General features: G+C 39.8%; 1 protein-coding gene across 1 annotated transcript; it reads right to left on the bottom strand.

The window, feature by feature from the left end:
- Window positions 1-10,626: 10,626 nt before the first annotated feature.
- On the bottom strand, window positions 10,627-21,783 carry CNDP1 (carnosine dipeptidase 1; the record flags this gene model as incomplete). Its single annotated transcript, XM_084221906.1, has 11 exons — window positions 10,627-10,732; window positions 11,591-11,738; window positions 12,121-12,262; window positions 12,447-12,611; window positions 13,988-14,148; window positions 14,699-14,783; window positions 16,165-16,365; window positions 18,300-18,388; window positions 19,324-19,486; window positions 20,754-20,897; window positions 21,706-21,783. The coding sequence occupies 11 exons, from the start codon at window positions 21,781-21,783 to the stop codon at window positions 10,627-10,629; spliced, it is 1,482 nt and encodes a 493-aa protein (XP_084078032.1).
- Between the last annotated feature and the right edge of the window lie 3,159 nt (window positions 21,784-24,942).

The raw sequence follows: 24,942 nt of genomic DNA, 5'->3' as shown, positions 1-24,942 counted from the left end.
TGCCCCTAGGGCAGCCCCCGCGCTGGGTTGCGCCAGGGTAACCTTGGGCCGCACAGGGCTGTGCATAAAGCTGTGCTTCATATTGTCACTTTGCATCGTACAGCAGCGAGATTTGGATCTGGTCCTTGGGAAACCTGCTCTGAAGGAGGAGGGGGAAATAGGTTCTTGACGCACAGCCCGCAGCCGTTCACTAGAGTTATCGAAAGGTGTCGACCGTCCAAGCTATATTAAAACACCTTTCAGGGAGTGCAGTTCAAGAGAGAAACAGTTGAAAAAGGCAAGAGGGAGGCAATTGGTAAAATATCTCGTATTTTATAAACTCGTGAAGAAACTGATGATGAAACCCTGAGTTCTTTCCCTCTTCTTAAGCCAAGTCACATGACAAAGTATGATATCAAAGCAAAGAAGCAACGTGGAGAGTCTTCAGATGCCTGTGGTGAAATGCAGTTGCTATTTCACAGAGTCTTTTGATTTTTAAAATGCAGGTTTCCCATTTATCTCCTGATGACATAACATTTTTTAGTAGACCGTATCTTAGCTAAACAGCTTTTAGCGTTCTTCAGGGGTGTGGCACAGAGACGAGGAGAGAACTACTCTTCGGGAATGGGCTTGCACTTCATTGACTTTCCAATGACACAGTGTGCACGAGCTTACCAACTAGAAGTGACAATTCACAGTGCTATTCAGCTAGTTAGTCACTGGCTGATCTGCTAAATTTATGGCACAGCAATGCCAATTCTCTTGTGGGTTGTAAAGACTGTAAGAATGGGTTAAAAACAAAGTAGTTGCTGTGGCCTGAGGCCTTCACTGAAGCAAAGTGGAGTACCCCAGACTTTACTAGTGTCTTGGGAAAGATCTGAAATGAATAAATTTTAAAACAGCAAAGTACCATTTAGGATATTGGTGAGAGAGGGCTATCTCCTTATCCTGTACCTAGGGATTATAGTACAGAATTTAATTGCTCTGTGTATAATAGGAAATCCACAAAGAATATGGCTAAATTTGTAGTAAAGATATCTGTCAGATTTTAGATACGTATTTAGATTTAATAGTTTGAAGCCACTGGCAGTTGTAAGACTAATACAATTACGAACAATCTGATTGTTCTGGATTTTTCAGCATGGGAAAAAGAGGTAAAACAACCTTTTGATGTCCTTGACGCTCAGTTTCTCTGCAGTTTATATGGCTTTAAAGATTTGTACGTTTGGGTCTCAGGTAACAGCAAATGAACCTCCTGGTCCATTAGTTATTTCATCATTTGTTTACTGAGAGGAAATACACTGGAGAGGAAGACATGACCGTGCGAGCTGGAGTCTTACAAGCTGAAACGTTTCTAACAAAATGAAGAGAGGCAGCATATTTTATGAATAGCCTGAAGAGGGAGCCATTGGTATGGGACAAGTAGCAAGGCAGAATCACTGTTAATCTAAGAAAAAAATCCTACCTGTACCAAAAGTAATTAATTTTATTTTGCAGTTATAAGCTGTATTTATTAAATGTTTACATCCATACATTTAATATTCTTGCTTAGGAATATACAGAATTCTAAAGTTGTGCTGAAAAGTGGTTCTGTGTTCTGAAATAGTTCCACTAATAAAGATATATTAGAATGCAAGCTGAATAAGTCAATGAGTAATTAACAAGAATTTAATTAGTTAATAGATTCGTTTATCAGTGGATTGGAAATATAGACTTTATTTATTGTCTAACAGAATATGATACTAGGAGTGATTCTGCAGTTGCTATATTTCTACCACACCAAAATACAGATTTTGCTAGAATTGTTACTCATTCCTAGAGTAGTACCAGTACTTTACTTAGCTGTGTAACTTAAAACTCTCCCTACCTTTCCTGCTTAATATTCTGTGTTTGCTCCTGTACAGAAAACACACACAGCTTTGTAATTGCTAGTACCAGAAGTCAGACATTCAGCAGGACAAAGACAGTCACCATAATACTACTTAGCAAATCCGAATTACCGGATTTCCCACCAGATTTGTTCAGAAGAAATAACACCATGACTCAATGATGATCTCTTAGGTAGAATGTCGCTGGCAGGCCCTCCAAAGGACATGGTGGTGTCAGTAGGATATCAAGTTATCAGCATCAACTCATAAGGGTTCCTTAACAACCACTGGTTTTTCACTGAGTAGCAAATTTTTTAAGAAGAGTTGTATATACCTTTAGTTTGCAGTTCTGACCCCTAAGAAAACACGAAACAGAATAATTAGGATGTAAGCACCAAGATCTCTTTTTGTCTCAATTACCTATACATATATACACACACGTGTATATACCTTCCCTCTTTTAAGGCAAGTTATTTTCCCCATTTTTCAAGATTGATTCAGGAAGCAAAGTGCAATATTCAAGTTTGACCTGCTCCTGCACACTGTTCAAACTGGTGGAATTTGGTTGAGTCAGCATTCTTGGAGGCATTTAAAGGATGTGTAGATGTGGCACTTAGGGTTTAGTGGTGAACTTGGCAGTGCTAGGGTAATTGTTGGTTTGAGAGGAAAGTTGATGCCTTTATAAACAATTTGATGGGTGAAGGTGTGGATGTTAACGTCTTTGAAATGGGTTTTAATGTCTCTACTGACTTGGGGGAGCAGGTTTGTTGCAGAGCCCAGGCGGTTCTGCTCCTGAAACAGACAAGGGTCTGCACAAGCCTGAGTTTCTGAGCTTTGGGGTAAAATAGTTGATTCAAGGCGGGCAATATGTGGTAGGTGGTTCGGGAAGGCTTTGTACCTTCCTCATGCCTCAGCAGTGGGGAAAGGAAGAGGGCAACATGCGCATGTGGCCGGAAATTTGGAATAAAAGGAAGCTGCGCCCTCCAAAACCTCGAGAGAGAAAACCCCGCGGGTGTGTTATCTCAGTGGACTCTCCCTTTGTTCGAATAAAGTTGCAGGACTCCTCTGTCTCCTTTTTGGACATAAAGCTCTGGCGTTCATGGATTTTCCTGACAGAGTCGATAAAGGTCTTTTTTAGAAGTGGACAATTTCAATGAAGAATTCTATGAATCGGCCGTGGTCCTGTGATCCTGCTCCCTCGCTGGTGCAGCACCACTGTGATCCGTGGCTCAGCTGGTCCCGGCACTGCCTCGGCTGAACGGCGGCCTGGGCAGAACACAGGTTCTGTGTTCTGGCCGGCTCGGCAGGGTCACAGAGGGACCAGGGCGCTGCCAGCGCCACTCCTGAGCACGGATGGACTGGCTGAGGCCAGCTGGCTGCAGCTCCGGCGTGGTTTTTTGGGAAGCTGCCCCTGTGGAGGGAACCGTGACGGCAGTTCCGTGCCTACCGCCCCTGGTGTCCAAAGGGACGGAGAGCGAGCTTGCACAGTCCCGCTCCGCAGCCGGGCAGCCACGACAGCTCTGGGAACCAGAGGAGGAGTGACCGCGTCAGGGCACGGCTGCACCTTTGTGCCACCGAGGTCACGCTGCCCGTGGCGGGCGCACCTGCGCTTTCATTAAAGGCTGCGCCTTCTGACTCACTTCGTGTTACCCGCTGGGTTCGCTGCCCAGGCGTGCAAAGGAACTTGTTTGAAGTACAAGTAGTTAACATTTTTACATTAACAAAATGCTCACTCACTGCTAGGTACCTTTTGTTAAATTTTTTTGTTGTGATTTACAGAACCTTATGCAGGCAGGTAAAAATGTAAAAATTATGTGGTTTCCCAACTTTTCCTGCTACTGTTAGTGCAATATAAGTGTTTGAGAAAAATAAGAAGGAAAGCACCCGAGCTTTAATGGAACACTTATGAAGGATTTGTTTGAATTTCTTATAATTATATAAAATCAAGGGGAAAAAATATTTTTGAGATGCTTGAAGTGATTGAAAGGGTTTTTTGCAATTAAAATACTTTTGTAGGAGTTTAAGTTTACAGGTAGAAGTTGCAAGCATTTGAAGAAAACCAAGATAGTGCTTGAAGTTCCCCCACTTAACAAAAGAAAGTAAGAGTGACTGCAAATCCTTTCATTTGGCCTAAAAATGCTGCATCGTTCAGGCCTAGTCTTGCCAGTAGTATTAAAGGCTTTCTATTCAGCCTGCAGCACAGAAGAATGGGGGCCATGGGTGTCTACCTGCATGTGCACAGAGAGGTATCTTCACAGAGACACTTGAAGAGCCACATGTGATCTTTCATCAGATCCCGTGAATAATTATTCCTCCTGAGTAATCTGAGTTATGTTTCTCTGAAGTCAGGTTACAGTCCAGGTAAGGGGTGGTAAGAGAACTGTGTAACATCTATGAGATGTATAAGTCTAAAACAGTGGTGATATAGCTGTCTGCTCAGTGTCACAGTGGCCAACATCTAAAAAATAAATAACAATAAATGGTCATAGAAAGCAGTTATATATAACCACCAACTGCAAGCAATTTTAAGCACCAACAGCTAAACTGTTTTGCATACACAATACAAATCATGCAGGCAGGAGACCTCATGTTTCTGTGCATGCAGCTTTCTAGATACAAACATCAATATCAATATACCAGTACATCAGATGCGGGTTTTTTTCCATGCTGACAAATAACTGACGTTACTTGAAGCACACAGGCAGAAATTTTACAAATGGACATTATCTTTAAGTCTTCAGGCTGTTGCCTCCAGAAAATCCCATGTTAAGATACAACAGCACCTCTAGAACACTGCAGGTCAAATATCCTTTTTCCTGGGCCCATAAAGTTTGGTGTGCACTTTATAGGGGGGACTTGGCAAAGGCACCACTGACTGCCATTGAGAGCTTGTTCACCAGGAGTGAAGCTAGCACAGCATCTGTCATGGTTTTGTTTGTTTGCTTGCTTGCTAGTTTGTTTAAAATGGGGTTTTTATTACACTGTTTTTCAATAAAAAGTGGACTATATATAAATTTTGGTGTCCAGTAGCCCTCAAAAAAGGCAGCTCTAGAAAGGATGTACTTTCAGGATCTTACTGATTCTTCCACTGTGATTAAATGAAATTTTTTCAAAGTTGTCACTAGAATGTTAGGGTTGCTGCCAAATCGAGGACATTAACCCTGCCTATGGAATTTGTTGGCTTGTCAGGAAGGCAGTAATGCACAGGAGGCAAATAAAGCAGTACTAGCTCTTGGATTTCTAATTGTAAAAAAAAGAGGGATGCAAACCTACATGAAATTCATATGAGGGCTCTGGCACCGCTTGATTCTTTACACCAGAAGAGTATATGTCAGGAGTGTGTCATGTTGAATATTTTTAGTTTTCTATTACAGAGATTTTACAGTTTCAATTCTAAGCTACCCTTCAGTTTCACAAATAAAAAAATTAGCGTGATATTTGAGTTATTCTTACAGATATAAAAAAAAAGAAAGAAGAAAATTGTAATTGCATTGGAAGGATGGGGAACTTGCAACTGGCCAACATGCCATGTTATTTCACAGTGAGATCATCAAAATAATTTTGAGACAGGTAGCAAAATCAGCATTATCCACACATATATCCACAACATCTGATTTAATTTAACTCCGGATATGTTTAATTCTGTCTGGAGCCAATTCTGCCAAACCTCCAAGGATTTAGTTTTCTTGTACTGTGGGTTTTTAATAAAAATTCATCTAATTTTAATAATAATTTATTGCAGTGATATGAGAGTCATTTATTACCATGTATTGTCTCTTATGTGTGAAGATGTCCAGCTTGCCAGAATTTACAGCTCTGCGACTGTATAATTAATCTCTTGCAAACTCACAAAGCAAGTTTCTCAAATAGACATATATCTCAAATACAAACATCAAGTGCATTATGCATCAATACATTAAAATTTAATGTGGTAGCAGATCAGAAAATACTATGCAAAAAAAAGTTTGCTACATGAAATAGAGATTTAATCCTTATTTTTCATCTTCACTAAGTCAACATATCATCCACCTGGCACATGCATCCTAGTCCTGTTAAAACTACATCCACTGAAACAAGAATGTGTTTATACTGTTAGTTCTAAAGGAAGAATTTTCTGGTTACACACTGAAATTCTCAAACACTCATTAAGTAAGAAATATGACCTTTTTTCTTTGCTGTTGGGATGCACCTTATGCAGGGTGGACTTTGGAGCTTAAGCAAGGGGGTTTTTGTCTTTTTTCCCCTCCCAAGAGTAAAGTTTCTTAGGAAAAATAATCCAAATTTCACACCCGTGGAAGACTGTTTGCACTTTCATTTATCTCTTTCACAAGTACACAGCTGTTGCTCCTGCCTTGCAGAGTGAATGTGGCACGTTTCACTCAAAGAACCTGAGTGAAATTGCATAACAAAATACAAGCACATTTTCAGATGGTATTTACAATTTTTAAAACTCTGTGAGAGCTGATAAAGTAACTAGGAACTGTCTCCATTGTCCTCCATGCAAACAACTCATTCCATGTGACAACCAGCTGAAAACTGGGAGCTGCTGATCCTCCCATTACAACAGACAGTGACTCACCTCCTTAAAAAGCAGTGGAACTGTTGAAATTACTTCCTAGTGACTTCAGGAACAAGACTCACACTGGTTCAAGTTCATAGCTGAAAAAAAATTATAAGAAAAGAGGTTTCAAGATTGCATACCACCATGCTTGTGTTGCTAGCCGATAATTTTGAATTTTCTGGTCTACTTTTATGTAATCTAATGTAGCAGGATTGCAGAAAAACCTTTGCTACATATTTGTCAAAATTATCTGCAACATGGAGGGGTTCTTCATACACTGTTCTGAAGAATGCAAGTGAGATGATCACTGATATATTTGGCAATAGAGCAAACCAGACAAATATGTACTCTGTTATCAAGGAACTGTTCATATTTTTCTATTCATACATTTGTTTGAAATATATAACGACACACCTTTTAAAGGGCATGATGTGTCTCCAGCTCCAAATATAGATATATGTGGAGTTAGACTCAATGATCCTTATGGGTACCTTCCAATTCTAGATATTCTATGGTACAAGGTGAAAACTTGAAAATCAGTTAAGCTTCAACTTGGAGCAATAAGTGTTTAACTTTACATGTTACTTGCAGCTGGAATGTTGCAGCAGAAACAAGGGAACTCATGGGTCTCTTTGGCACCAGCCACTGTGGTGTGGGCCTGTGTGTCACAGATTGTGCACAGTTGCACAATCTTCCCTGTCTAAACATGGACTGTGAACGTCCAGGCACTTTGTGAAACAAGCCAAATGCTGTATTCTGAAAGGAATAACTAGCAGGAGTCAAAGCTAAACTTCTTGGGAGTAGTGTTACTGAAAAGGAAGACCATAACTACGTGAATAAGCCTAATTTCCACTTTCACAGGCTAAGCAGATGATGACCTGATTAGTTCTCAGTCTCAGGAGCCTGCTCATCTCTCTATGCCTCCAGCTCCTGTTGTCAGCATCTTATTCTCCGTGATTTTAGCTGACACACTTTTCAGTCTTCTCTTTCAAAACATTACTTAAGGATTAAAAACCATGTTTATCTAATATAAAAGCGACTTTCACACTTAAACCCACTGATTTGAAACAGAAATTAAAATGTTCTAATTTATTCTTTCACATTAATAATCTGTAGAAAAATATAATCCCACTCTTGAGTGTTCAGTTCCCTACGACACAGATGCACAGCCTACAAGAAAAATAGAAAACTTGTGTCAAATCTTCCTCTACCAGGGAAATGCGCACAACTTGACCAGCTATGTATAGTCACCTGGGACTGTTAGGTGTGCTCTGGGGTCTGTGAAACACTGGCACAGGCTGCCCAGAGAGGTTGTTGGATTCACCATCCCTGGATCATTCGAGGTCAGCTTGGATAGTGCTCTGAGCAGCCTGATCTGCTTGATCCTGCTCATTGCAGTCAGCTTGGACTAGATGGTTTCCAAAGGTCTCTTCCAGCCCAAACAATTCTATGATTCTATGATTCTTAAGGTCCTTTCCAACCAAAATCCTTTTGTTATCCTATGATCCAGGTCTTGGTATCTGTGTCAAGCTTTCAGAGATACAGATGCTGCTTTTGGTCAACCCCACAATGTTGTTTGCCCATTATTCAGTCATTAGTAAGAAAAAACCTGAATCAGAATGGACAAGATTTTTTCTTCTTTAAATCAATAACTGGATTAGATTTTGGAAGTTTACATATATGTACAGCTACATACATGGATATGTAGACACACAAATTGTACATATGATTTTTGTAGTTAGTTGGTCACGATTTGAGACTACCTAATATGCTTTGACATGGAATATGGCACATCTAGAATAAGGCTAACGAACAGAAGCAAACTTTAATCCTGTTTCTAACACTAGTATTGTGGAGCTATCTTTAATTTACTGTGGTAACAAATAGCTGTTAGTGCAGCCAAGAAGGAACATGTCTAGAAATGTACTATAACACTACAGACCTTAGAAAAATGCATACCTTTTTTTTTTTTCCACAAGGCTGATGAGATGCTGCCCAATATTAAAAAAAAAAAAAGGAAAGACAGGGTGGATACTCATTCTTGATCTAAGAAGGTAAGCGTAGCTCTCAATACCCCTGTGGGCAGGAGTTGCTTTCTCAATGCTTTCTTTCTTTCAAGGATGGGAGAATCTGAAATTGAAGTTTTATGGCTCTTTCTCTCCTCTGGGACTGAAGGAGGCATGGAGATGGTCTGCATAATTGAGTGGTCCCACTGTTTCTCTCACATAGTTTTAACTTGACAGTAAGTGGCTATTTCAGAGCAGAACTTTATTTCAGTGCACTGCTCTGAGAGTATCTGTGCTTATAAAATGATGCTCTGTTTTGGCTCTATTTTATTTGTCATTCCAAAGAGCAACAGTAAAAAATAAATAAGGCCATCTTCCATTCCAACTTCATAATCTTGTAGAACATATAGATAGCATATATTATAGTGTATTACAGAGCAGTCATATTCCTAAAACACAGTCTCCATCCCTCTTTCGTGAAGAAATCTGCCACCTCCATCTCACCAACTTTTCAGCTCTTCTGCCAAAAGGGTCATATTCATGCACAGAGGTTTCTTTCCATTATCTTTTAAGCTAATTTGGGGATGGTTCTGTACAGGACTAAAACTTTGTCTTAATGATCCTTGTAAGTCTCTCCTAATTTGGCATATGCTGTGAGTCTGTGATTCTGTACCTTGTAAAACCACTGCAGTCCCAGAGATTGCAATGCTTTATGTCAATTTTATGTCTTGAAATATTTCAGCAAAATTCCTTCATGTACCTCTATGGTGTGATAGCTTTTAAGCATGGACCAATCTGCCATTAATCCTGTGCAGACACTGGAGTACTCACCCCTGCAACAGTCATTACCATGCTGGTTCCTAAATGCTTTCAACAGGTGAAGGGAACTGAGCCACAGAGAATTATTCTGCAAGTTGATGACAGCAAACCAGAGTCTTCTGGTCCTTGTCCTGGAGTACACTGCAGTTCTGCAGTCAGCAGTGCCAAGTAAGACACTGAGCTGAGTGCTCCTTTTTCCCTTGAACACTGTCAGCAGCCAGAGCCAGAATCCTTACTCAGCTTTTGCAGCTGAACTGTCTCACAGTCTCAGCTAGGGCTGAAAATGGGTGTTTATTGAGAATGTATGAATATTCCCTTCTATTGTCTCTGCATCCACATCTTTGTTCTTGCAGATTTTTGCAGGGAGGTAACAGGAGAAAAAGGAAGGATCCCAATGTAATTTACGTAATGTAATTTTTTTTAACAGTAGGATAACACTACTGATTCCATTGGTTTGGTTGTGTGTGAATTATGTTAGAGTAAAAATAACATTTTAAAGTTTAAAAAAATCTAGATTTGAATGATAAGCTTTCTGCTGGATGTTTTGCCTAAACAGCAAACAGAGCTCTCAACTAATTTGTTTTTATTTCAAAATTAATCATTTGCTTTTGTGATGTTTTAAAAGTTGCTAATTGGATGGAAAAACACCATTCTGATTACAGATTTTGGCCAGAACTGATGTTCAGAAAAATTTCTACTGTATGGAAAGAAAATGTTTTCTTTATGTGACTAAGTGATTCTTAAAACTTCTCACAGCACAGTAAGACGTGATTTCGATGAGAGGGAAGGCAGAATCCAGACCGGGAAATATTTATTGTTGTAGCTCTACTTACCTCAGTGATTATAGCCATAAATCGATAATAATGGGCAAATCTTCACATCAAACTCAACAAGAACATTTCATTGCATTTCCTATTTAAAACCTTCAGTGAAGGACAAGGAAAGAGATTCATTTGCTAGTACATCTTTCTTCAAAGAATTGTGTAAGTATAATTTTGTATATAGTTAAGAGGAAACTGCAGTGTGTATTGCTTATATTCAGAAACTGAAATATTAGCTAGGCAGCATGAAGAGTGCTACTACAAAACACAAATGAAGTCATTTTGATAAAATAGATGTATAAATTCTCTTTGTCTTGAAGTTTAAAACTAAAATATAACATGTTCCATTCAGCAAGAATGAATTATCCCTAACCCTATTTTACAGCATTAGGGATAAGATCACTTGATAGACCATATAACAAATGCATGCCATTTAGTAGTATGCCAGGAAATAGCACAGCATTTCTATTTTTCTCCCCACCAATTCACAGCCACTGAATATGTGATTTATATGTTTTATTAAAGTCAGAAAATTTAAGAAAGTGCTTGGTTGATTTTCTTGATATGGTCTGTCAGTTGATAGTCTCTGTGTGGGAAGTTTCACGTAAGTTCTGATGTAGCTTTGATATCTCCAGGAAAAAAGCTGCAAACAATTTTGTTCCTTCAATATAGTTGTGTCTGTGAAGAAGGAAAGAAACACAATGAAGTCTTGTCAGGCTGTCCTGCTCTTAAAATTAGGAACGTAGTCCAGTGAAGTTTTATGAGTCATCAGAGGAATTTGCAATATTGGTAACTCCTGAAAATTACCCAGTGCACAGAAGTGCTGGACATCTTTCAATTTTGTACTCCTCTGGATTTACTTCAAAAAGCTTTTTCCAGGTTTACATACCCAAATTGATATTACCTGTAGCCAGCAGCATTGAGGCTTTAATGAGGAGAGACAAAAAGTAATTTGAGAATTATTGTAGGATTTTCCTCTCACCAGAGTTCAGCATGAATTGACTCAGAGCCTGCAAAAGTGTTCAGGCAACACACTGAATAGTGGCTTACCATGGTGCCTCCAACAATAAACACCACTGACAAGTTTAAGCTATTTTTTGTATAATTATGCTAGTTTTGGTCCCTGGACTGTAAATAAGTCTTTATAGCTGTTTATACTGAAAATCACCAAAATCCTCACGTAATCGTGAGTGTCTGTGACTAGCGCACTTCAAAACAGTTGCTGTGATGGAACAGTGCCCATCCATACCATCATCTTTCAGACCAGAGGCAAATTTCATTGCTAGAGAAAGGAAAATTGCCAATGCAATGAATTTAAAGACTGACTAGACACCCAGTGAAAAATGTATAATGGTATGCGTTAGACTGGGAATTTTCCTTTCTTGCTTAGCACAGCATCTAGTGTGCTGGAGATAGTAGGTTTGGGCTGCCCAATGCACAGCAAAGCTTCCCATCTGGGCATGTTCATTCATGGGTGCCAAGGGACATCAGTTCTCCCCCCTTCTCTAGTAGCAGAAACAGGCAAATTGAAGAAACCTGCTTATTTTCTCATTCTGGGAATGCTCCCCATCATCGGCCGCTCCAATCGGAAGCATCACCACACTTTTCTGTGTTACAGTCTGAAACATTCTGGCAACAGGAATTGTTGAGCCATCACGGATGAAATCTGGATCTTCTCCAAAAACTGAAATTTGTTGGAAAAATGAATTAATGAATAGGTGTAATCCAGGTGCTTTTTGTCCGCTATCATATATTTAAGGAAAGAGCTGATACTAAGAGCTTCTGAGTAGAAATGGGTTTGAGTGTGCAGCCAATTGATTTCAAAAATCAGCTGTGCTCTTTAAACCTCTGGTTTCTTATCTATACAAAAATAAGTAAGCGAGACCTTTTGGCTACTCCTATAAAACATATCAAAATTTAACAAGGCATGGAAGATGTTGAGAGTAGTTCTATCAAAATCAATGAGATTTGCAAGGGTAAGAGGCTGCAGCACTGAATTGGGAAATCTGCTTTGCCCTGTTGTTGAGCACAATGCCAAGAACTGGAAAAGAAAAAAAGGAACACACCTGTTTTTATTGCCCTTCTTGCTGCTTTATATAGCTGATCATTAATATCAGCAAGCCAGGGCTTTGCACCCAAAGGCATGGACACTTTCAGCTTGTTTGGACTGTTCCTCTTGGAAAAGACACCTTCCAAGTGTTCCACCACCTGTAGGGAAAATACTTTTCAAAAAAGCTTTCATCTTGCAACTCGAGCTTATACCCGCATTCCTACTTCTCTTGGACAGAAATAAGTGCTAAAAACATTCTGTTTGCTTCAAGTCTAGGTTTGTGAGGTGCTAAGAGAGACTTAGTTTACACAGTTGTGGGCAAAGAAAAGATTTGTCTCTTACCTGTTTTTTCACAACTGAAAGGTCCATGTGGGGGACCTGACGGATTGAGAATTTGCCAATTACTTTTGCTGGAATGACTGTTTTAATGCCTTCTTCATGGAAAGCTCCTTCAATCCCATGAATAGAGAGAGAGGGGTAACGCCACAGATGTAGAAGTATTTCTTCCTTTAAAAATAAAATTCAAAGTATAAGGGATTTGGGGCCCCCTTAAAAATTCAAAAATATAAGGGATATAAGCAAGCTGTAATTTATATAAACAAACTTTTTCCATCCTCAGATTTATATTTGGAGACCTCTGTATTTTAAAGAGATTTGATTTTTTTATTTAAACCCATGCACGTGTATTTTTATTTTTAAAAAATACTACTACTTTCAGTCATAGAAAGATTGGGATGGTAACAGTTTTCCTTGAAAAATAACAAAAATAGAGCACTGTTTTAAAAATCTTCAGAGTAAACTTTCCTAGTGCAAAGTAGTATCAGAACAACTTCATATCTGACTGCCTGTTTATCCCGGAACTTGTCACTGGAAAAACCACGAAGCCATATCCAACCCAGATGAAGAAATTCTACTAAATTTCTTCAACCAGTGAAGAAATTCTACTAAATTAACACTAAAAAGCACAATTGGAAAGATTATAATTTTCAGTAGCTACGTTTTCCTGGAGAAGATGCAGAGGGAAAACAAAATACTATGATTATTATTCTAAGGAAAACAGGAGAAATGTATAAATTATAAACTGGTCTTCATGCAGAACCTCAGAGTGCTGCTGCTTTCCTTCAGTTTTATGAGACTAGACCTTTACCTACACATAAAATTAGCATCAATTGATCCTTATACAGCATCAAAACTCAGATAGTGTAGTTACATTATACTTTTGTATTACTGATTCTTACAGTCTAGCTTTAGGTAATTTGAAACCTTTTTCCTGGAAATAAAAACATCCATGTTAGCAGAACCTACACCACAATAATTATGTTAGTGATAAAAAAAAACTAATCAACTCCTTTCTCCCAGCTGCCACTCTTATGCAGAGAAAGCTTTCCAAGCCAGCCCTTACCTGCTGGTTTTTTATTTAGGATATAATTTTTAATTGCTGGTAAGGAGAGGCTTGTAGCTTTGGATGCTTTTTATGGCAGGCTTGGCAGACATCAAAGTCTGTATTAAATAGAAACCACGCAAAACATATCTGCCTAAGGCTGCCTCCCATTTTTTCAGAGCTGAATACAACTTCTTTCCTACATGTAAACTAAATGTTTTATTTGGCTGATTAGGCTTAGGGAGAGAGAAGGGGTAGGCAAGGAGGGCAGACTTACACTGTTAGCTTTGCATCATTACTTTTAATTGATTATTCATATTTCAGATCACTTTCCCCAGATGCAGTGCCTTACATTTTCAGCAGACTGATTTTATGTATCTTGTACTTCTCAGTGCTCCTTTATTTTATTTTGAGCTTGCCATTGACTGAAAATATCTTTCAGTGTGGCTTTAAATATAAATGCTACAAACAGCTGAGTATTCATACTCAGATGTTATGTTACCTTGGTGTCATAGAGGAATTTTTTCACACCACAGTTCTTTCTATGTTCCTCTAGATCAAATTCAATCGATTCATATAACTTCCTTTCCTCCTCTGTCAAGGCAGCAACACTGTCATAGATTCCAGGGATCTGAATACGACCTGTGGAATCCACAAGGCTGTCTACAAAATAAGATACAGATATCAGTACAAGGGGAGCCTATTTCTTCCCCTTAGCAATCATAACACCTTTTCCCTTCTCCCTAGCTCTTTACCAAATTAGTGAGCCTAACAACTGTTTGCAGCTGTCAGGTTGCTTCACCGAACTTGATATATTTGCATATTTATTAAGAAAATCATGGAGCTGCTGTTAGTGTGTAGTGTATGATGTGTCAGCCCAGCTTCTGACATGAAAACATCATCCTACTGGGATACAAAGCAGCATTAAAAAGTCAGGTTTTGCTTTGTGTGCATGTGTTAAAGTTGCCTGTAATACTTAAATAGTCTTAATTGATTTGTGACTGACATCAGCTTAACATGTCTGAAGTCCTGGCCATCCTGGGGACATTCCTTTCCTCAGCTGCCACCACCTTAGCTGTGTTGAGGTTAGGAAATCTGGGGATCTTTCTTCAATGAGACTTGCCTTACAACAAGTAAGGTGGCCCTGACCTTCGCTGGGCTGATGATGGGCAGCTCTGCCCAGCTGCCCCTGAGCAGTGATGTGTGTTCTTACCCAGCAGCGCTATCAGGTCCAGCAGTGGCTCATGAATGATGCCCCCAAAAGTTCCAGAGTGAAGGTCCTTGCTGCCACATTCAACCTGTACCAAAGCCACTGGTTACATGGGAACACTCCACTACCTTATTCTTCTGTCTGGTGGTTTCAGTTTTTTTTTAACAAGATCACAAATGAAAAGTAAATCTTTTTTTTTCTAATTATTAAATAGAAAACATTATGTCAGGAACAATCTGCTTTGGCAGAGAAGATGGAGCTCTGTTATCAACCACCAAGAAAGAGAAATTCAGCTGTCTGTAGCACTCACACATTTGAGAGCAAGGGTCCTCCTCTGCTCCCTCTTTTGCTTCAGTAAGATTAAAGACATCATACATTAAACATTTGCATATTATTACTGTTTCTAACATTGGAGAATAAATTCTTCAAGTTGTCTACCCTTTTTATTTAATGCAAAATCTTCCTTAAAAAAGGCAAAAATAATCTTGTTTGATATTAAGAATATATGTCCAATCTTAATTCAAGATTGCAACAAATAAAAATTTATAGGTCTCTTGAATAACAAGTCGTTAGAATAGAGGCATTTGAGTTATTAAATGGGTTCTTTTTCCAGACACATTTTCATACTTGAGTTTATCATAAAATATTTTCCTGCAAAGGACTTGTTTATTCTTCTCAAAACCTCATTACAGCTAACTGTCTACTAGCAGGAAGAGATCATTTTTGATGTTTTAATAGCATCATTTTTCTTAACCAGGACTTAGAAGAATTGAATCAAGGCTGCCAAGGCTCTTTCAGTTAAAAAAAAAATTCATTCTTTTTCAGACATAAAGGTTAATGCAGATTTTTCTTTAGTTCTCAAGTTCTTTAATCTTCTCTCTGAATTCCTTTTATGCTTCATCAGGAAGCATTTCCAGATGAGAAATTTCTGTTCTTTATTTCACAGTGGCTCACATTGCCTGCTAAATATAGCATGTTGGCTACAGTGAACTTTTATCTACTCCTGCCACTGTTTACAAAAATTGTGTGGCTTTTAAACCCAGAGATCCAACCAAACTGAGTCGCTTTAGGCTGATCCATTATACTAAGCAGTATCTGCTGCAAAAGGGCAAGCAGCAGAAATGATGGTTTGGAGAGAGTTGGAGAGGCAGGTGTAGGGATGGTGTCCACCAGAACAGAGTGGCTGTGCAGAGGAGAGGTTGAGAAGAGACTGGCAGAGTGGCAGGAGATTAATGGGATAGGAAAGGGGTCAAGGGAAGAAATGATTGAAGAGAAGTTAATGGAAGTAAATAAGGCTAATGGAACTGAAATGAGGAGGGAAATCTGCAGAAGCCAAAAGGGATGCAGAAAAAAGCTCTGTACTTGTAAAATTAAGCTTTCCTTCAGTCTTTCTCTGCATGCAGATGTAAGTACAGCTGCATCATTGCTGTCTGTCAGAGGCTCAGTTGGAGTGAACCTGTGTCCTTTACCTCCACAAAGAAGCAGGCATTGCCCCGACTCCCATAGGTGAGGGCAGGCTTCTTGTTGCTGAGCCACAGGTTGTCCGAAATTACAATATAATCAACATCAGAGAAGAAGCTCTGGTTTTCTTCCTCGAGTAGCTTCTCTAGCCCCAAGGATCCTGCTTCTTCCATGCCTTCAATTACAAACTTGAAGTTCACTGGCATAGCCTACATAAAAATTAGAGAAGTCTGGGTAAGAAACAAGTATTTAATTTTACTTTTTTTAATTAGGAGCAGACTAGTTTGCTATACAAATTGTGTAGGATAAGAAAGATGTTGGATGAGTACATAGGATGTATATCTTGCTACATTAGAAAAGCCAGTGACAGACGCATATAAGTTCCCAGAAAAACTTGTTCCTTTCCTCGTGTTTTTATCTACTATTCATTTTCAGAGGACAATAAGTGATGTCTTTTTTTCTTCTTTGCATTTTCAAAAAACTTGCTGGAATGTCTCATTAAACAGGCTTTCTGTCAGAGCTGTTCAATATTCTAACTGCTTTGGAAATTATAACTGTCTGATAGCAATTGCATTTCACAGAAAATTTCCTGCCCCTTACATTTCCACTGTTAGTGCCCATGTGGGAGCCCCTGGCTGTGGTTTTCCCAGTGTTGTCTATCACCAGACTTACATGGTGATAAAAACATTGTCAGTGACTCTACTATAATTGTCTTTTTAACACTCGTAAATTTGCAAGCCTGCTGGTTGATAACGATGCATTTCCAAGAGTAATTAGGAGAACTTTTATTATGGAATAGTGGGAGTTGAAAATGCTGACACATCCCATAGGGGGCATAAATTTCAACTTAGTTTCCTGTTGCAATTCATTTTCTCATTAGAGGTTTTAAGATGTTTTCTCATTTGATTCGATGCTCAGATTAAAGGCAAGAACAAATATGTAAAATTAAATGAACTTGTGTCATGGATGGGTTCACTGATGGATCATCAGCTGGCCATAGAAATTTTAGAAACAAACTGTTAATGAATATTGTTTGATGGTCTGTGCTGTTTTCTAGAGAAAGGCTTCAAATGACAAAAAATCCTTTTTGCTTGTTTGTTAAAATGTCAAGATAGCTATTAGTGATTTGAAAAAACTAGAAAGATGTCAAACCCATAACCATACCCACTAACAACAACTACTCTGGGCAAATAGTGTGTTTTCTAGGGTTTGAGACAGAGATCAATTTAGTACTATAGATGCAAGAAAAACATGTTTTCCAGAAGGTTGTAAGGGGACTTTAAAAAAATCAAGACTTAATGCTCATTTTGTACCATAATGTCATACAAGAGACAGGAAACTGTTTCTCATCACATTAACAGAATATGTCATTCAAATTCAGCTTAAAGGATGATAGTTAACCCAGTTACAAGCCTCAAATACATTTTTGGTTTACCTTGACTTTGGGGGTAAGACTACTCCAAAATTATTAAATTATTTGAAGATGGCTGTGTTGGTCATTGTAGTAATTTGGGCAAATGTCTGACCTCAGAAATCTGTCAGACTCTGAGTGAGTGTATTTGTATTTGGTGAATGTACCCATTCAAAGTATTTGCTTTGATAAATCTATCTGTGACATAACAGCCCATTTTTGATGAACATATTTAGATGTTTATTCTCTTCACACAGACACATAAATTGAAGGTATCTTGAAGGCAGACAAAACCAAATATCAGCAGAATGTATCAGCAGAGATGAGTCTTCATCAGCATTCTGTAATGTCTGTTGTTTTACCATTTTAAAAGCTCTCAAGAGAACAGAACAATTTTCAGAGCTGTGTAATGTATGTAATACATATTGAATGCTTCCCCGTGGGTTTTTCTCTGCAGGGCAATGGCAGTAAGAGTGTATTTACATTGCAGACAGACTGTTCAAAACAGAAATGCTCAAAGACAAACTCTTACTGGAGTGGGACAAGTGCCCTAAGTGTTACATCAGAAATAGTTAATATTTCAAATTGTATGTAGTCTGTTGGAACAGAGAGGTATCATCTTAGTCAGGAATGTAAATACATCCCTCCAGAGATATAATAAAAAATAACAACATATAATACTAAATAGTAAAAATTTGCAATAATAAAAAAAAAGTCATCATTGATACCTACTAATTTCAAGGCTCTAAATGCTTCCACTGCATTTATCCAAGCTAGGACTGGTCCCTTATTGTCTGTTGCTCCACGCCCATAGAGGTTTCCTTAAAAGGAAAAGAGGAAGGTTTTTAAGCAAACTTTGAATTTTCCCTCATCACTTCAGCGTAATTGGCAAATTCCAGTTCCCACAGAAGCTTTAGTGATGGAGGGAAGAAGTGCCAAAAGTGTCAGGATTTCACTGACTCATTTTAAATAAGGTGAGGAGTGTTCGGGTGCTTCCCCATGGACTGGTACACTTTCTCCCCCCCTTTCCTATGCATTATGTTATGGTTTCTGCTACATGCAATTTTTGAGCTTCAATTTTCTTCTCAGGAACTGTTTGTTCATACCAGATATGCCTGGAGGGTTTGCACAATATGCAGCTTCTGGACACATCATTCAGACCAGCTAACAAGCAGCAAAAACCCCACAGATAAATGCCATGGCAGAAGTATGAAGCTACAAGTCTAAGTATTAAATTTCTTTTTCAACTGCACATCACGTACAGTTATCACTGTACACGAAACTGAAATCTGTGTCTGTGTATAAACTTCTGTAGCAGTCCCCACTGGATATACACTGGAGTAAGGCAAAAGAATTATGCCAGTAGAGCTATTGGGAATTGATTCCAGATAATGAGAGAGGGCAACTCAGTGCTTATAGCCTGGGAGTCAGGATTTCTGAGGTCTTACTTATCCGCTGACCCTCTATCCATTATTTTTGTTCCTTCAGTCAGCTAGCTGTGCTGGAAGGATAATTACATCAAAGGGCCCTCACATTCTTCTACCACAAATGCTAATATTTTCACACCAAGTATTAGGCAGAGACTGATGGATCTCACTAATCACAGAACAACCATCAAAGCTGAAAGCTGCTGGACATGTCCCGGAGATCCACAGAAATCCTCGTGCTTTGGTTAAATACTCAGGAACCCTTCTCCCACGCAGAACCTCAGTCGTGTATTCCAATAATGGTACAAAACTTCTGAGAAGATGCACACCATTGATTTCAGTCAGTGTGTAGGGGTCAGTGTCCCAGCCATCTTCCTTCTTGGCAGGCTGCACATCCACATGACCATAGAAACATACGGTGGGGTTTTGTGGATCCTTCCCCAGCTCCCCAAGAAGCACAGGAGGCAGTGGGAGGACTTGGCCATCAGGCAGCTGTGGAGAAAGGTTAGAAAAAGGCAACTAAGGAAAACCAAACCTTCTAAAACTTACAAATGTACAAAAACAACTGGAATTCTCAGTATTGAAAATACTTGTACACTCAATTGACTTCACTCAATTGACTTTGATTTGATTAGGTGCACAAATCTGACTGAATCCAGTTCTAACCTATTCATAGAAACTAAGATCTTTTTCCTCAGCTGTTTATTTCCTGCTGGACTTTGCTGAAGTCTTCAAATATTTCATGGTCATAAATGCCCTCCTCACTAAGCTCTCACTTCCCAGCACCAGAGAAGACAGAGGTAACCTTATGCTATGGAATCTATTGGGACACTGTAGTAGTGAAAAGTTACACAAATTAATTTGGGGTTTGATTTCACCACAGACAGAGGGCAGGAGGCCTGTAAGTTCAAACGTATAATCTGAAAAAAAGTGTTTCTGGCAGGAGGCAGCAGCTATGTCAGACTGTCTTAAAAACATGTTAAGGCTAAACCTCTAATATGTCTCTGTGCAGAACAGAGCTCCACACGGCCCAATTGCGTTCTCTGCAACTATCAAATGACAAACTGAAATATTAAAGTGTTGCTGTGCTTCAGGGTCCTTGTGCTAAGAATCAGAATCCTCACCAAAAGCATCAGAGAAAAGAAATGAGAATCGCTATTATTGAACTTTTGAATTGCTGTTAGATTAGGAATGTAACAGCCCAGGGCAGGAAAAAGCCCATGGCTACAGTAAGGTAATTAGAGACTAAGGTTTCTCGGAGATTAATTCTTCCCTATTGCTTTCCAACAATGAAAGAAAATAGTTTGGATCATTTGTCAGAAGCTCTGAAAACCAAAGATAATGCTCTAGATAGCTAACCCCTAGATGTTCTGTCTGACAAGGTTTTCCTTGTAAAAACAACCTCCCTCATAAAGTAAGATCAGTGACAAATGATGCATTAGTTCTCATGCTTCATTACAGACAAAAATTTAAAAACAAGCCCCAGTAAAAAACTCAGTCCTTTTACTTCAATTAAAAGCATCAAACTCCTTCCTATGAACATCAATTTGCATGTGGATTGCCTGTGTGGTTCCCAGTATGCTCTCAGTTCTCAGAGCTGATTTCAACAGGGATCATGTAGGCACCGGACTGTTGATAAATTTTTATCTAGCTTTCAAAAAACAACACAATGTCATAACATACATGTACATAGCACTGAATGCAATAGGTAGACCCATGGGTAGATATGATGTTTTAAGGCCAAGAATCAGATAAGCACCTGATGTGACCCCAGGTTTACTAAATTAACAGTGGCTCCCAGTGTTGCAAGTCTGTCTGCTGCCAGTGCCATCATCCGCATTACTTCTTTCCTCAGGTGTGGTTGAACAGAATCACTTTCCACAGCCACCCATTCCTTCAGACCCTGCACAGGAAGAAATGTGCAGTTAGGTGATCCAGAATGTTGTTGTCTTCAGCCCTTGTATCAGAAATCCCACACTGGAAGATGATTTCCTTTCTGTTCCATCACAGCATTTTCACAGATGCTCTAAGTTTTCAGGATAAAAAGTCTCTTAGATAACTCCCCAGGGTTGAGATTCCTGATTTTCTAAACAGGGAGGGTGCTCACACTTAGGCATTCACACTGTCAACCCCGGATCTAAAATGCAGTGGAAGAGGAGGTAGACTAGATGCTGACTAGCTTGCATTATAGAAATTGCAATACATACAGCTTACCTTGGTGGTTCTCAGGAGGATTCAGAGATGCTCATAGATTCAGAGCATAACTGATACTGACTGGACTAATTATGTTTCTGTCTTTTAACAGAAGGTTGACAAAAATGAAAGCACAAATCAGCATGGGACCAAGACTCCCCCCCTTCTAAAGAGCAAACCTACAAAAATCAGTTCTGAAGCAAAGACAGAGTGAGCATCCTATCTTTCATGCCCCATGCAGGTACATTTTGGCTTAGCAGAGCCTCTCTCTGAACACGCTCAAAGGATGCCCACAACCATCTCTTTTGCTAAGTCCACACAAGTCCCTCCTTCACCCCAGGGGTTCCCAGCAGTCTGCCCTCATACAGCCTTGCTGTGTGAAGTGAATATTACACTCCTGATGCCAGACCTGGAACCCTGCTCATTACCTTTGTGACAGTCACTTCTCCTTTCAGAGGAGCCCAGGCCTCTGGAGCACCATCTCTGTGTTCATTATTTGACTGCAATATAGTTCCTACCTCGATGAAATCACTTTGATGTGCATCAATGTACTGGAAGATCTCCATCTCCAATGCTGAAGAGGATGAGGAGGACATTACTGCCTTAGAGAGCAGCACAGGGCTGAAATGGATGCTATCTGAAAGTTAAGGATAAAATTCAACATTGCAGACATCCTGCAATATACATTTATTTTCAGCACTAAAAAGCAGAGACATTTACAGAGTGCGGAGCTTATTTAATCTCCTCTTATTTAATCTCCTCAAGCAAGGAGAAAGTATACTTATTTTATCATATAAAAACTTCACTTGATTCATAGTCAAGTTGCTGAAAGAAAAATTGAAAAAAATTACCAAAGTGCGGACATCTTCAGTGTCAGCTTTATAAGTAACTTAGGGGTAACATTTTCTATAGAAACATTTGTTGCATCAGTGTTTCAGTACACAAGCATCAAATTGTATGTTCTAGGAAGACAACCCTGGGGCAAGACTTGCAGACACCAACAGCCCAGGGCACCCATCTTTCCTTTTCTTCATTTCTAGAATCATAGGATATCCTGAAATGGAAGGGATCCACATAAGATCTTTGAGTCCAGGATCTGGCCCTACACACACATTTCCAAGAATCCCACCATGTGCCTGAGAGCATTGTCCAAACACTCCTCAAACTCTGTCAGTCTTCATGCTGTGACCACTTCCCTGGGGAGCCTGTTTCTTCACCTCTGGGTGAAGAATCTTTTCTTGATATCCTGCCTAAACCTCCCCTGACTCAACTTCATGCAGTTTCCTTGGGTCCTGTCACTGGTCACCACAGAGAAGAGATCAGTGCCTGCCCCTCCTCTTCCCCTCACAAGGAAGTTCTAACTGCAATGATCTCTCTCTTCAGTCTTCTTTTCTCCAGGCTGAACAGAATAAGTGACCTCAGCTGCTCCTCACATGGCTTCCTCTCAAGGCCCTTCACCATCTTCACAGTCCTCCTTTGGACATTCTCTAATGGTTTAATGTCATTTTTATATGGTGGCACCCAAAGCTGCCCCCAGCACTCGAGGTGAGGCTGCCCCAGCTCAGAGCAGAGCAGAACATCACCCTGCCTTGTCCAGATGGTGATGCTGCACCCCAGGACATGATTTTTCCCCCAGACTGCCAGAAGAAGGCAGAAAAATGGATTCACTGACACACAATCCATATTTTACATGAATAAGGGAAAACAAGCCTGACACAGGAGAGTATTAGAAAACAAATAACTTTTGTGGTTGATTAAGAACAGTGACAATACTGAAACACTTGATAAGTGCAGAATTCATTTAGTACCTGCAAACTTCTCTGCTATCTTTTTTTTCTTTTGACAAGATAAGGTTTTAATGTGTGTTTTTCTTATTCCTCCAGCTTTCCTTTCATGTTTGCTTGAAGTTGTTGCTTTAGTGTCTTGAATTGGTATTAGCAGAGTAATCCTTGGATGGCTAAATACTTCTTTGGGCTAAATTCAGTACAGCTGCTGTATCAGGCTGTGATAGGATGGACTCCAAGGTCAAAACCCAATGCTTTTCTGAAGATATTCCATACTAGTAACAGAAGGTAGAGTTGCAGATCCATCCATAACTCCTTAACTTTGATGCATTGCTAAGGTGATAGGCTATGGTAATATTAATAATTTCAATTATGTTTCTCTGACAGAGAAGGAAGATTGAAAACCCAAGCATGATGAGCAAGATGAGGGAAACATTGTACGCTGTGGCTGGAGAACCTGGCTGTATGAAGGATGGGCCCCATTTTCCAACCTTCCCTCAGAAGCAAGGTTACAAGGTTTGCTTCACTTCCAGAAGTGAAGCTTTGAGAAGGCCTCTGACAGTAAATATAGTCCCCAGTGCCCAGTTTCTGACATCTCTTAACACTGGAAACACTGGTATTGAAACAGACCAAATGCTGATTTTTCAGGAGAGTGAATCTGAAAAGCACTGTTTTGGAGAAGACTTGTTAACCAAGCCAAGAAAATCCAAATTTGGAGGTGGTTTTTAGGATGGAGACATTAAATTTAGCCATATTATTTAAATACATAAATATTTTTAAGGTACTAAACCCCAGCCTTAAGTGATGGTCAAAGTGATGGTCAATTTCCTTCTCACATCTTTTTTCTCTGTAAAACAGTAAACCCTAACTGCAAGAGGTGGATCTAATCAACAATCCCCTTCAAATATTTTCATCACCAGTCACTGCAGCAGCAATTTGTCCTAAAGCAAAAGTGATGATTACAGGAATTTTTGAAGCAAGCGTGGAAAAAATCTGGACATTTTAGATGAGATAAAGCAGCTTCTGGGATTTAGCAACAAAGACATGGTAGAGAATGAGGTTTTGATAATTTAGGTCACAGTCACCTTTGGATTGAGCTTCTGCACGTAAGGCTTAAGAACAGGAATTCTGCAACAAGCACCCTAAACTTCAAACCTCCAGTCTGGCTATTTCTTCCAGCCTTGGAGTGTGCAAGTGGCTGCAAATATTTGTCAACTGAAGCCCATTTTTCAGGGGGCAGTAGGAAGTCAGAGTGTGGACCACAGGCATGGTCAGGGGAACTTGCCAGGCTGCACAGGACAGAGGAGAGAAGACCATAAGCCCCAGCCTGGGGTGGTGGTAACAGGACCCTGGCAAATCCTGAGTTTCCTGGCACAGACAAGACACTGGCTCTTGCTGAGGTGGTACCTGGGTAGATACAGAAGGGCATCTGAGCCAAGACAGTGCAGGTCATGTTCAAAAGGGGCTCAGGGCCCTTGGGGATGATCAGCATTAAGTCAAAGCTGAGCACGGAGGCCATTTGTTATTTTATTCTCTTTTTGTCGCTGTGCACTTTTGGGGGAGCAGGCAATGGCTCTGCTTGTGCCATGTCGCTCAGTCTCACTTCAGCCAGCAGTTAGTCCCAGGTGAGCAAAGTTTACCCTCAGGCTGGTGCTTTTGACTAATAAAGAGATTCCACCTGGGAGCTGGGCACCACGTGAGCTGAAGAAGAGGATAGGACCATGATGGGTGCATTTGTGAGGGCTCTGGAAAAGTGCAATGCACTGCACCCCCAGAAGAAAGTGATAGAGATAGGAATGGTACAGAGGGAATTCATCTGAAGGTGGGACAAAACCAGGTCTTGCTGGTCAAGAGATCCCAGGATTTCAATCAGCTGTTCATCTAGAGAGACATCAGGGCCATTATCTTCCTTTACCACAAAGCTGGCTGGATGCCTTAGTTTCACATGTATTTCACTCATTTTTCTACCTT

This window comes from Fringilla coelebs (assembly GCF_963513975.1).
Source record: "Fringilla coelebs genome assembly, chromosome: 1".
Taxonomy (NCBI): Eukaryota; Metazoa; Chordata; class Aves; order Passeriformes; family Fringillidae; genus Fringilla; species Fringilla coelebs.
The sequence above is the reverse complement of the archived record's forward strand: the minus strand, read 5'-3'. Positions and strand labels throughout refer to the sequence as shown.